The following is a 13,750-nucleotide window of genomic DNA, read 5'->3' as shown; positions in this document are numbered from 1 at the left end:
CAGTCACAAGGGCCACTGCAAGAGATGTTGCCTCAACAAGTCAATGGAGCCCTTCAAACTTGGAAAGGCTATAAGGCCATTTCCAAACAATTTAAAGTCCATCATTCTATCATAAGAAAGATTATTCAAAACTGAAAAACATTCAAGACAGTTGACAATCTTCCCAGGTAAGCACGCCCCTGCAAAGAGTTACATCTCAGACTCTACAGGTCTCAGTTAAGTAAGTGTTACGGTCAGTGGCGTCGGCAGGGGGGGGCCAGAGGGGGCCATGCCCCCCCCTACATCATGCTGTGCCCCCCGGTGTGCCCCCCCAGTTGAAACGCCGGCTATTTTTTTTTTAATAGACCCGGAGGAGAGAGTGAGAGGCGCCGAGCGGTTGCTGAGGAATAAGTTCTCAGCAACCGTTCGGCGCCTCTCACTCTTCTCCGCGACCGCGAGGCCTCTTCCTGGTTCGCAGTGCCGGCATTTCAAGCCGAGCGCCGGTATATGTCGTCATATCCGGCGCCCAGCAGTGAAGCCGGCAGAACCAGGGATACAGAGACCTCGCGATCTCACCGCTGCACAAGCCCAAGGTAAGTGAACTTCAAAGGGGGGGTTAGAAAGTTAGGAGGGGGTTAGAGAGTCAGAAGAGGTAGGAAGTGAGAAGGGGTAGATAAGGATAGATTGGGAGGGAGAGGGGGGTAGATGGGATAGATTGGGAGGGAGAGGGGGGTAGATGGGATAGATTGGGAGGGAGAGGGGGGTAGATTGGGAGGGAGATGGGGGTGGATGGGATACATTGGGAGGGAGAGGGGATAGATAGGATAGATTGGGAGGGAGAGGGGGGTACATAGGATAGATTGGGAGGCAGATGTGGTAGATAGAGAGGCAGTTGTGGTAGATAGGGAGGGAGAGGGGGTAGATAGGATAGATTGGGAGGGAGAGGTCTTTATGGGACAAAAACGGCGTACGTTCAGCTGTTTGGGGACAAAGTTGACATAATGTGTAACTTAGGTGCTGGTCAGGTTCTATGTGGGCAGTGTGGACACCAGGGCTGGCTTTGGGGTGTGCGACCAGTGATCTATGCCTGTAATTTAGGGGGGTTTATCTATACCTTTAATGCAGAGTTTATATGTAATTTCCAATTGATTTATATCTGCAAAGCTGGGTTTTGTGTCATTCTGTTCCTCTGTATCGGCTATATTTCCATACATTATTAATGTTTACCTGCAAATATAGGATTTGCATGTCTTATTCAGTTGATCAATACCTGGAGTGCTGTTTCCATGTGTTGATTATTTGATCTAAACCTTCAGTGCTGAGTGTACATGTGATTTCCAGTTGATCTATACCTGCAATGCTGGGTTTGTGTGTTCTGTTGGTTTATACCTGCAATGCTAAGTTTCCATACATTATTTATGTATACCTGCAAATACAAGTTTTTTTTTAATCTCATTCAGTTGCATGTGCTGTTTCCATGTGTTTATTTGATCTATACCTGAACTACAGGGTGTAAGTAAAAGAACGCTATGGTTTAGTGAATGAGGGGACAAAGGGACTCTGGGGATGATTACAGGGGAGAGGACCTCTCAATGTCACGGTGCAGTCAGAAGGAGGGAACACTGCACTGACTCTCACTGTCTTCCCCTGATCTGCAGTCAGTGTGGCAAATATATTGGCAGCAGGGGCTAATATTAATATATATTGGCTGCAGGGGCTAATATTAATATATATCGGAAGCTGGGACTAATGTTTATATATATCGGCAGCAGGGGCTAATATTAATATATATTGGCTGCAGGGCCTATTATCAATAAATATTGGCTGCAGGGGCTAATATTTATATATATTTACTGCAGGGACTAATACTATATATCGGCAGTAGGGGCTAATATTAATATATGTTGGCAGCAGGGTATAATTTGTATGTATATCGGCAGCAGGGTATAATATAAGTATGTATCCGCAGCAGGGGCTAATATTAATATATATCCGCAGCAGGGGTTAATATTAATATATATCGGAAGCAGGGTGTAATATTTCTATATATCGGAAGCAGGGTGTAATATTTCTATATATCGTCAGCAGGGGCTAATATTAAAGAATGAAAAATAACTGTCACTTTAGCTGTTATTTTGAAATCATATTTTAATCACAGTCTTTACTTCAAAGAGATAAGTGCATATTATGTAGTTAAAAATGCACGTCTAACGTGTGTGTATATATATATATATATATATATATATATAGTGTATATGTACCGTTTTATAATTGGCCCCCCTACTTTGGTCCCTGGCCCCCCATGTGCCCCCCCTAAATATGAAACCTGGAGACGCCACTGGTTACGGTTCATGATAGCACAATTAGAAAAAGACTTAAAAAGCTGGCAAGAGAAAGCCTCCTCTTTCTAAAAAGAACACTGCAGCATGGCTTTGGTTTGCAAAGTTGCAGCAGAACAAACCTCAAGACACAACAATGTCTTGTGAACAGATGAGACCAAAGCGAAAATCAAACACAGCATTTCAGCACGAACACCTCATATCCACTGTCAAGCACGGTGGTGGAGGGGTGAGGATTTGGGCTTGATTTGCAGCCACTGGACCTGGGAACCTCATTGAGTCGACCATGAACTCCTCTATATACCAAAGTATTCTAGTATTTCTAAACTTAGGACAAACAGTAGAATCTATTTAGTAGTTTTTTCATTCATTTTTTGCAGAGGAGTAAAAGCTTTTTCAAATAAAAGTGAGAAAAAGTCATTTTTAACAAAAAAAAATCACCATATTTTAGCATTTTTTAAAAATAGTAAATTAGATGATACGATAAAAATAATGGTATCTAAAGAAAGCCCTGCTTGTCCTAAAAAAACAGCAGCACTGAAAACTGTGAAAAGAGCCATTGTCCCAACGCGTACTACAATAGGGGGTTAAGAGAGCTATGCATAAAAAATGCCTGCAGACCTCAATGGCCTCAAACTAAAGCAACATCATAAAGAGGGGGCCACAATTCATCCCCAATGATTACTTCAAGGTATTACTGCTAAATGTGGTTGAACAAGCTATTGAATCATAAGGTGTACTTAGTTTATCCACACATGGCTTCTTAATTTTGGCTGTATTTTTGTTGAATAAGTCATGACAGTGTAATATGTCATGTATTGTTGTCCATCCGAGGTTGTATTTACCTAATTTGTAGACCTGCTATGGAACAGATGATTGATATTATGCTCTGATATGTAAAACAATACAATTCCAAGAGAGTGTACTTTCTATTTCACACGAACAGGCATCCACATCTCCTAGACTTGCATTTGGATTTGTACACTATAAACTCAAGCAGAAAAACACAGAGCTTTGTTCTTGCTAGACTAGTGTAACACATTGGACTCTAATAATCATGTATCAAGCACTTTCAATAATTTTAAGAATCAGCCTTTTTCTCCTGCTTAAAGAGTTACAGTCTATGCAAATACCCATTTAAAATATGAGCAAAACATGCAGTTCTTTCTATCCATAACAGGGAATTAGAATGATTTCTAATGCATTCAATGTAAAGACACACTAAGAAAAGTTTGCATTTTGTGTCTGAAACAAAAGGTAAAGAGAAAGATTGTACGGAACCATGTACCCATGAGGAAGAATGTACATTAAAACGTCTCTTAATAACCTCTCACTTCTTTGCTGTTCATCAAGGGTCTGTAGTAACATCATATTGGTTTATTAAAAAACTCTGTGCCAATATCAGCAAAGGAGTGACTCATGCAATCCCACTACTTATCAAATCCTGGATGAAAATGTAAGATAAATCTCAGTGTTTAAAAAGGTGCAAACCTTTTTTTTTTTTTTAACCCAAATTATTAATTTTATCATTGACCAGGACTAGTAGGAAACCTGAACCATAACACCCATGCTATAAAGACAGTTGTTCCCTCTTGTGATTAAATCAAGGCAAAGTATCCTTCAACATATACAAAATCCATTTGTAGTTTCATTGTCCGCTGCACTGGTTAACTAACTTACAACTTTTGTTAGGACTCCAATCCGTGTTTGTAAGTATAAAACATTGCCTTTAATAATAAAGTCCACTAAAATAGATAATTGAAACAATACTCGAGATAAATACCGTATTTGCTCAATTATAAGACAAGGTTTTTTGTTGTTTTTTTTATAATAAGACCTCAAAATTAGGTCTTACTACAAGACTAAGATCCAGATTCCCAGCAGCGCTGCAGGGGACCTGGATCCTCCTGTCTGGCAGCCGGTGGATGTCTGCATAATGCACGCAGACAATCTCTGCTGGAGGTTGTCTATGCGCATCGAGCAAGCTTTCACCAGCTGCCAGAAAGAAGGATCCTCCGCAGCCCTGCAGGAGACCTGGATCCTCCTCTCTGGCAGCCGGTGAACGTCTGCGTGCAACCTCCGCTGCTACCTGACATTTTCGCCGAGGCTTCTATGAATGAGCACAGGCGTGACATGACCTTCTGGTGCTAAGTCATAGATGCCCGGCAGAAGTCCCGGGTAGCAGTGGAGATTGTCTGCGCGCATCACACGGACATCCACCGGCTGTCCCCACTTGACACCAGGGAGTCTGGAGCCGGGGGGGGGGGGCAAGTCTAGATATGCAAGTTGGGGGGGTATATTGGGGGGTATCAAGGATATCAGGGGGGCAGATTGGTAAATAAGGGGGTTTAAGGCATATTTGGCTGGCAGAATGGTAAATAGGGGGGTATAAGGCATATTAATGAGGCAGAGGGGCAAATAGGGGGGTATAAGACATATCTTGGGGTAAGAGTAGCATATAGGGGGCAGAGTGGCATATCAGGGAGGCAGAGTGGCAAGCCGTGGGGCAGATGTGCATAATTGGGGGGAAAGTTGGCAAAGAAAAGGAAATAAAAACAAAAATGCATAGTTTTTATTGAAAAAAAATAGTTTTAATGTGAATTTATATTTACTATTAAAACCTTTTTTCCTATAGTGTAGTGTTATATTCAGGCTTTTTTTTTCTAAATTAATATTCAAATTTTGGGGGCTCGTCTTATAATCAGGGTCGTCTTATAATCAAACAAATACGGTAGATGATGGCAGTGAAAAGGTTAAAATGTTCACTGGCAAGTATAAATAGTGTATCAAAACAAACTACATGAGGGCTAAAGCCCATGTAGCTAGAGACAATAAGTTAAATATCAAAGAGATTGGCATTTCTACACCGTCTGTAAATAAATCAGGTGGTAGTCCATTCAGGTTAAAAAATAAATAAATCGCCAGTGATTCATAAAAAGCAGGGCTGCAATGCAGACAAACCCTCCCAAGGGAAAGGGGCGTAACGGCGTGCCTGCAGCTACACCGCTTAGTGTGAGCTAAGTCCAGTAAATACACGGTTCAAATTAGGCATGACCTCAATGACAGTTATTCTAATACTTCATACAGTCAATGGCATAAGTAGAAACCACAGGGCCCTGGTGCGAAAATTGTCCTGGGGCCCCCAATCAACTTGTATGTCTCCACCTCACCGCACGTGCGCGCCCGCGCACACGTACACACACCCGCTCGCACACACATACACACGCCCGCTCGCACACACGTACACATGCACGCTCACACACTAACATTTGTAACGTGAACTTCAGATGAGGAATCCAGTACGCAGAAAAAAGCAACAATAGTAGTAGATATATAGATGTATGCTATCTAATAGAATGGTCAATCAAGCCGGGTCAGGAATGGAGAATTCAGCATAGTCAGGAACAGGCAAATATCAGCAACAGAGTAGAATAGAATAGTCAAACAAGCTGGGTCAGGAATGGAGAATTCAGCGTGGTGAGGAACAATCAAAGTTAGCAACAAGTAATGTAATATAACTACTGCAGGAGTAGCAGCCCAGCCAGAACAACAACTCAGCACTGAATGAGAGTCAGTGCTCAGTTTTTAAGCTTGCCGCGCTCCCAAGCCCTGCCCCCAGCCAATGACGTAGCACTGTGCGCGTCACGTCGTCTTCACGGAGGTATGGAGTAAAAAGGGGGCATGGTGCGCGTGCGTATCGCCCACCCTTTGGGGAGGAGGCATCAGGGGAAGAAAACCACGAGTACCCGCTGGACGCGGGCACTCAGAAGTACCGCACCGAGGAAGACCGAGACTGGACACCGGAGAAGGTACTTGGCTGCGTTGCGGTTTGGGACCTAGCCGTCCTCGATCGTGAAACATGTACATATGCATGCTCACACACGCGCACATATGCATGCTCACACACGCGTACATATGCATGCTCACACACGCGTACATATGCATGCTCACACACGCGTACATATGCATGCTCACACACGCGTACATATGCATGCTCACACACGCATACATATGCATGCTCACACACGCATACATATGCATGCTCACACACGCATACATATGCATGCTCACACACGCGTACATATGCATGCTCACACACGCGTACATATGCATGCTCACACACGCGTACATATGCATGCTCACACACGCGTACATATGCATGCTCACACACGCGTACATATGCATGCTCACATGTACATATGCACCTTCACACATACACACACGTACATATGCATACTTAAATACAAACACATATGCATACATCACTCCCACCCCAGCTTACCTCTCACTGCTCCTGCAGCTTGCTGTCCAACTGCTCTCACACTGCGTGACCCCGATACGTTCCTGCCTCTGCGTGTTGGTTCAAAATAGTTTAGAAAGTGCCCTACCGGCCTATATCTGTACGGTCCAGATCAGAAGGGCCCTTTCTAAACTATTTTGAACTAGCATGGGGAGACAGGAACAAGGGGGTCACATCACAGCTGCAACGCCTGTAGTTACGCCAGTGCATACAGTGCGGCCGATGTGCATTTCACCGATCTGCCTTTGTCAGGGGCATATTGCCCTGATGAAGCCGAAGAGTCTTGTATACATATACATTTCATTCTCAGGCATTTTTCTTGTTTCAAACGACACTTACCTGAAAAGTTTCGGGAAACCAACATAGTTGTGAGAATTGCACCCTGAAAAAAAATGACATTGTTAAATCAGGGATACTTATTGTAATACTGCAGCAGGGGTGGGTTGTCTCACGTGGAATAAGTTTCATATTCTGCAATATGCAATGAGCGATCAGAGATTCAAAATTAAGATATCCCTCTTCCATGATATTTTTGAGGGGCCTCCTTGATACCCAAATCTTCATGTCCCTCTTTTCTAGCAGAGCAATATTTTTTTAGTGTGTCAATAGAACACTAGCATATACAATGTGCATTTATAGGAGACTTCCACATTCGTTTTCATACAAATGCTTTTTCATTATGAATTTTACTGCTTCGTCCGATCGTCAGAATAACAAACAAAGGAATGCAACAGTGGATGAAAGAAACAAAAAAGGAATGTGCACAATACAAAAATCTTTGTTCATTCGTTCATCGCCGTGGCCGCCATTTTAACTACACTAAGAGAAGGAGAATCTCGTCTTTTTAATGCAACTTCTTCTACGCATGTATTTCTTGTTTCCATGGCAACCAGACGGACGAATGGGATTTCCAAAAACGAAAACATTGGACGAATTACGTTCGAACCAAAGATGGAGACGGACGAATTTCACTGAATATGAATAATAAACACAAGACGAATTTTCCAGAGTCTAGTTTAAAGTGCTGGATGTCCAAATATTACCTTTCATAAATAAGCTAATTTATATTCTAAATGATTTGCTGATTACAATACACAGCCATCAGTGTGTCAGAATGCCACTTAAACAATTCCTTTAAAGCTGATTTCTACGAAGTGGCCCTCACTGTCATTTGTGTTACTGAATGGTCAACAGTCAAATGTTAAGCACAAACATAATAAGCTACATATTCGGTAAAAGGAAGACTCACTTTAAGCTTTCTTCGGGCGTTGAATTTCCGCAGACATTCCACTGTCTCTTGTCTGTGCATCATGGAGGCCACTGTTGATCGTTGCTGGTACACAAAACGTTGATTTAATACCATGAAATAGACATATAGGTATTTAGTCTTTAGAAAATCTAGATTAAAAAAAAAAAAACTGCCTGCTCCTTACTGCAAAGTCTTTGTTTTGCTTTTTTCAAATTGTATCTTTGCTAAGTTTGTTTTAAAATATTAAAACTATTGTTCCAGGACAAAAATACATGTTTTTCTTTTGTGCAGCCTCTTAGCAGGAGCCGCGATCTTTGTAATAGCTGCTTTCTGATTCAAAATACCAAAATTAAATCGGATAGAAACTTAAAAAATGTCAGCTATCTTATGTTTCTCATCACATTCACATGGGAATGATACTACCATAAATGTAAAGTTACAAAACAATGATCATGAAACTTTTGAATGATATGCTACCAGGTTTTTTAAACTAGCTTTCTTGTTTCCTTTAACTTCTTAAGGACTGGCTGTTTTTTGTTTTTGCAAACTTTGAGTGACTTTAAAACCAAAAAACCAAACTATTTTATGTTTAGCAATATCACCCAAGTTAGTTTAACTGTCCCCAATTTAAACGACCCCATATTTTGTATATTTCTATTTTTACAATTTATTTTAGGTGACCGGGGAGTGTGGGAAGAGAGTCTTAAAATATTAGATATTTGTTTTTTTATTTATATTTTTTACATTGTTCTCTATTGAGCAGTGCTCAATGTAGAAATCCACTTTGAGGTCTTTCATTTAAATCTCTATTGTACATTTGATGTGACAGCTCGGGGCCACACATTTTGGTCCCTGCTGTCAGGGGGAGACTGGGCTGACATTTAATTTGACAGCCTCATTACTGCCAGTGAAAACCCCATGACGTAAGGGATACGTCCTTGGTTCTCAAGGACCATTTTCTTGTGTCTTATTCCCCCCACGTCACTTAAATTCTTAAGAAGGAGATAAGGGGATAAATGAACTGTGGATTTATACTACAATCAGAAATTATAATTTCTTTAATACATTCACAAGACCTAGCAAACCTAGCTGAAAATAAATTTATAATACAGAGATTAATTTCTTATCATCTTGAAAACCTATGCATATGATTTCCACAACAAATGGAGCGTATCACAGAGACACTTTTCAGAGATTAAAATGGTGTTTTTCAACAAGGCATATATTGTCAACAAGACTTACGCAGACCCATGGGTGCTTCAGAGCCTGATCCGCTGTAATACGCTTTGTAGGGTTTATTGTCAGCATCTGGTTGATTAAATTCTTTGCTTCAGGGGTCACCGTGTCCCACTCAGGTGACGGGAACTATAGGATATAATGAATGAATACATTTTTCAAAACAACTCAGAACTGGACAGAACGAGGGATCGTTTTTTTTTAAGAGAACCTCCTTTTTTAGGGTAAATAGAGCACAATGAGTGTAGCCCCAAATATTTGTCCCCTGACAGTTTAAGTTTAGGCATTATCCTACCATGGATGGTCTACTAGCTTTCACAGTTTATTTTCCAGCCCTGTACATGATCTTATTTTTTTGGACTATTTATAACATACCCATATTTCTATTATAGGACAAAATGATCCAGCACATCATTAGTGTGCCATTCATGCTTTATTCCGCCCTCACAAACTGGCTGTTATGGCTAGACAGAAGGCTATCCTACAATAGTGTAGAAATGTTTCCAAGTCACTGTGTCTGTATTTGTATGATCCAATAATAAATTAGTATTGAATGAAATTGAATGAAAGCCTCTGAAACATTAAGTGGTTAAGTCTGACAACAATGTTAACACATTTGCAAACTCCCCAGGTTCCAATAAACTACATCAGATAATGTTGATGTCATCTACCCTGTCCATCCCTGGGTTCCAGCAGCATGCACTGATTAACATGAACATGCAACCATTCTTACATCATATGCTCCAGCTTTTATTTGTTGATATAGCTTATGTTGATCCTCATCCCAGAATGGAGGGTAACCTACTAGTAGTATGTATAAAATCACTCCTGTAAAACAAAAGGAGAAACAGTGTCTACCAGTAACAATTGCATTTTCTAGATCTTGGTAGAGTACCCTAAAATGGTCATAATAATCTAGGGGATAAATAAATATTACTGAAGCAAAGAAAATGAGTAAAAAATATGATAAAGTTGGCTTCTTACCACATGCCCAGATATCAACTGGCTTCCCATAGGGGTCTTTTCTCAAGACCTCTGGTGAGAGGTATCCTGGTGTCCCTGCAAACCCTGCCAGAAAGACAAGTATTTGAGTAATTTACAATCACCTTTACCGTTTAATATCTATAAAAATATCACTCAAGGAAAGGTTATGCAGGCAAAACATGCAATACCAGTTCTTGACCCACGGTACAGTTTTCTTACAGGTGATTTGTAGCAGGTGAAATAAACAACCACTTCTATAAGTGGCATCACGCAAATGGGCAAAACGGTAGACATAAAATGTTCAGTCTTACCAAACCATGCTTGCTGGTCACCCTGGACTTCTATGGCGAGTCCGAAATCAGCTAATTTCACCGCAGCCCCCTTGCATTTACTGGCTAGCAACAGATTCTCTGGCTGTAGAGAAACATAGATTATTATTATAATTATTATATTAGCTTGTGCAACACATTAGTCAATGCCCCTTCATTTCTACAAGTGGCAGTATGAATACTGCGGAGCACAAAATATATGAGCTTATGCTTTTTGACAAACACTTGCACAGTAACAGAGAGGTGGCACTAGGTGGCAATCCTGCCATTCCCATTTCAAAACTCAACAGCCATTTAAGTGCCTACTCATATAAGATCCACTATCCCAGCTTGCCTATCATAGGATTATCCAAGAGACTTATGCAGAAGAAGGTACTAATGCTGCAAAAAGAGGAGTGGTAGAACTTCTGCTACATCAAGAAGGAGAAAGATTAAGCTTGGTTGCATCAAAGCCAGTGAGCTCCATTAAACCAGACATACCACCAAGTTTGATATAGCAAAGGGACATCAAAACACAAACGTTGCCAGAGTAGGAGAATCATTTGTGCTTTAGGTATATTCTTGCAGAAACCTCAAAAAAGCATAAGTGAACTATAATATTCTGGACAAAGAACTCCCAGAATCAAGGACATATAGATTTACATTTCCAACAAATTACATGGTTAGTACTTACAGCTGGCACCCAAAACATATTTCTAGGGTTTCATCTTAGTTTAATATATACTTTTAAGCAGCATAGACTAAGTTGCAAAGAACTGGGTCTGTTCCCAGGGTGAATGACAAATCACCACTATACAATTAATCTGCAGGATTTAAAATAATCAGGTATCATATCATGGACATCATATTAAATTATCAAATCAAAGTTGAAATTTAATGAATATGTGATGTGTACAAGTTAATAAAAAAGGTAAAATTCATCTAGAGTCTAAGGAGTCTAAATTGTGTGATCCAATAATTTGAGGCAAAGTATTTGGAGCATTCATATTGGAAACAGATGATGGCTCCAAACTGTGCCCTTTGCCACAGAGCTGCTCTACTTGTATCCTGATATATAACCATCAATCATTTTGCGAGTCTTTATGGTGGTCATTAGCATTGGAAGCATGTACAGCTGAGTCCTTGTTATGGTCAACACATGCATGAGGGTGAGATTCAGTAGACATGCCAATAGTATGCAACGAATATCTTGGATAGCAAAATGGCAGAACACTGTACAGTCATCCAATCTGGATACCGACAGCGCCCAGCTGCCACATGCTTCCTCATGACCTGTAGAGCTTTCTGGAATGCAGCCACACCACCCTCTGAACCTTCTGGTTCAGTTTTATGATCCTTAAATATCCTTTAGCATGAATGCCATAGATACAGGTGCATGTCAGTGCACTGTAAATCTACAGATGCATCATAAACATAAAACTTACCATTTGATGGCTGTTTGAAAGATTTAATCTTCCTGTACATTTATGACAAATGTTGTAAGTGAAAGACAGCACCCAAAGAGCTCCATACAGCCTTTGGAACACTGAAATGCCAATTCCTATTAGTCAGGGGGTGGAGGGCAAAATAGCATTTAATAGTTCTGTAGGAGGCCATTCAGCTCTACAAGTTGATCTGAGTGATTGTTTATACGTACATATATCAATCAGATAAAGATAACGTAGCGCTTTATTTAAGTTAATACACTGTCTGGTATTCTATAAATGAACACAGTCAAATTTTGGAATACTTTCTACCCCATCAGCAACCACAATGTAAAGTCCTGACACTTATTTTTCATAATTCAGAATCTACACACTAGTAAGAAATATATTACTTAAATTCTGCTTTAGTATGCAATGCACAACTACTATATTCAGTGTATGGTTAAATCCCCCTAATGCATTTAGTGCTTACTCTTCTGCAGAAGGCAATTGCATGGATCTCTAGCTCTTAAAACATACTTTTCTCACACTTCCTCTACTTTGGTTTTTTATAATACTAGCTAGTTAATGTGTGATGTATGCTACAGTACAGGGGGATGAAAGATGGCCACGCTGAACGCGGTATATTTTGGTGACAGTATGCATCGTCTGTTAGCTAATCTGTCTGTGTGCCCTAGCAATCACAGACGTTTAGGCATAATTATTATTATTATTATCCTTTATTTATATAGCGCCAACAGTTTACGCAGCGCTTAATACAATACATAAATTAATTCAAGGGATATGACAAGACAAGAATTGACAGACTAAGACAAACCGATACATTTGGTGGAGAGAGCCCTGCTCGCAAGCTTACAATCTAGAGGGAAATGGGGTGACAAACATAAGGCATAGAGAAAGGGTGAGAGGTATTGTGGGGGTTGTATCGATGACAAGGAAGTTCTAGCAGCTAAGATGGTATGCTTCTCTGAAGAAGTGGGTTTTTAGATGTTTCTTGAATGTTGGGAGGGAGGGAGAATGCTGAAGGTTCCTTGGGAGAAGATTCCAGAGATATGGGGCAGCTCGAGTGAAATCTTGTAGACGGGAAAAGGAAGAGGTGATGAGTGAGGAGGAGAGCCTTAGCCCATGGGAGGAACGTAGGGATCGAGTAGGAGAGTATTTGCTAATGAGGTCAGAAATGTACGGAGGAGCAGTATTATGGATGGCCTTATATGTCAGTACCAGGATCTTAAATTTAATTCTAAAGGTAATTGGGAGCCAGTGGAGGGTTTCACAGAGGGGGGAAGCAGAAGAGGAGCGACGTGCAAGGAAGATGAGCCTAGCAGCCGCATTAAGGATAGACTGTAGAGGAGAGAGTCGAGACAGTGGAGTGCCAACCAGAAGAGTGTTGCAGTAGTCAAGACGGGAAATGATAAGGGAATGAACGAGTGTTTTTGTGGATTCTTGGGTGAGGAATGGGCGGATACGAGAGATGTTTTTTAGGTGCAAGCGGCAGGATCTGGCGAGGGACTGAATGTGAGGGATGAGGAGAGGTTTGAGTCAAGGATGACCCCAAGGCATCGGGCCTGGTTAGTAGGAGAGATAGTCGTGTTGTTAATGGTGATGGAGGGAGGGAAGATAATGAGTTCAGTTTTAGAAAGATTAAGTTTCAGGTAGTGTTGTGACATCCATGAAGAAATAACAGACAAGCAATTGGTAATACGGGACAGGAGAGATGGAGAGAGATCAGGAGAAGACAGGTAGATTTGGGTATCATCTGCATATAGGTGATACTGGAGGCCAAATGAGTTGATTAGTTTGCCAAGAGATGAAGTATAAAGAGAGAACAGCAGAGGGCCAAGGACTGAACCTTGGGGGACACCAACCGAAAGTGGAAGGGGCGATGATGTCTTGCCAGAGAAGTTGACAGA

General features: G+C 41.0%; 1 protein-coding gene across 25 annotated transcripts in view; it reads right to left on the bottom strand.

Annotated features, from left to right (window-relative positions):
• LOC149298888 (calcium/calmodulin-dependent protein kinase type II subunit gamma-like) overlaps positions 1-13,750 on the bottom strand; it is a 116,506-nt gene that overhangs the window by 30,688 nt on the left and 72,068 nt on the right. For 21 of the 25 annotated variants that reach the window (XM_089486870.1, XM_089486849.1, XM_089486851.1 and 18 more), the window contains exons 7-12: positions 10,399-10,501; positions 10,088-10,171; positions 9,837-9,931; positions 9,110-9,232; positions 7,868-7,951; positions 6,958-7,000 (exon numbers count right to left, since the gene is read on the bottom strand). In XM_089486870.1, the coding sequence (XP_089342996.1) occupies positions 6,958-7,000; positions 7,868-7,951; positions 9,110-9,232; positions 9,837-9,931; positions 10,088-10,171; positions 10,399-10,501 (532 nt within the window). Of the gene's footprint in view, positions 1-6,953; positions 7,001-7,867; positions 7,952-9,109; positions 9,233-9,836; positions 9,932-10,087; positions 10,172-10,398; positions 10,502-13,750 lie in introns of all 25 variants that reach the window. The other 4 variants (XM_089486869.1, XM_089486860.1, XM_089486867.1 and 1 more) reach the window with 1 other exon arrangement.

The sequence above is a fragment of the Sceloporus occidentalis genome, unplaced genomic scaffold, assembly GCF_023333645.1.
Source record: "Sceloporus occidentalis isolate IW3139 unplaced genomic scaffold, rSceOcc1.0.p SCAF_30, whole genome shotgun sequence".
NCBI classification, from domain to species: Eukaryota; Metazoa; Chordata; class Lepidosauria; order Squamata; family Phrynosomatidae; genus Sceloporus; species Sceloporus occidentalis.
The sequence above is the reverse complement of the archived record's forward strand: the minus strand, read 5'-3'. Positions and strand labels throughout refer to the sequence as shown.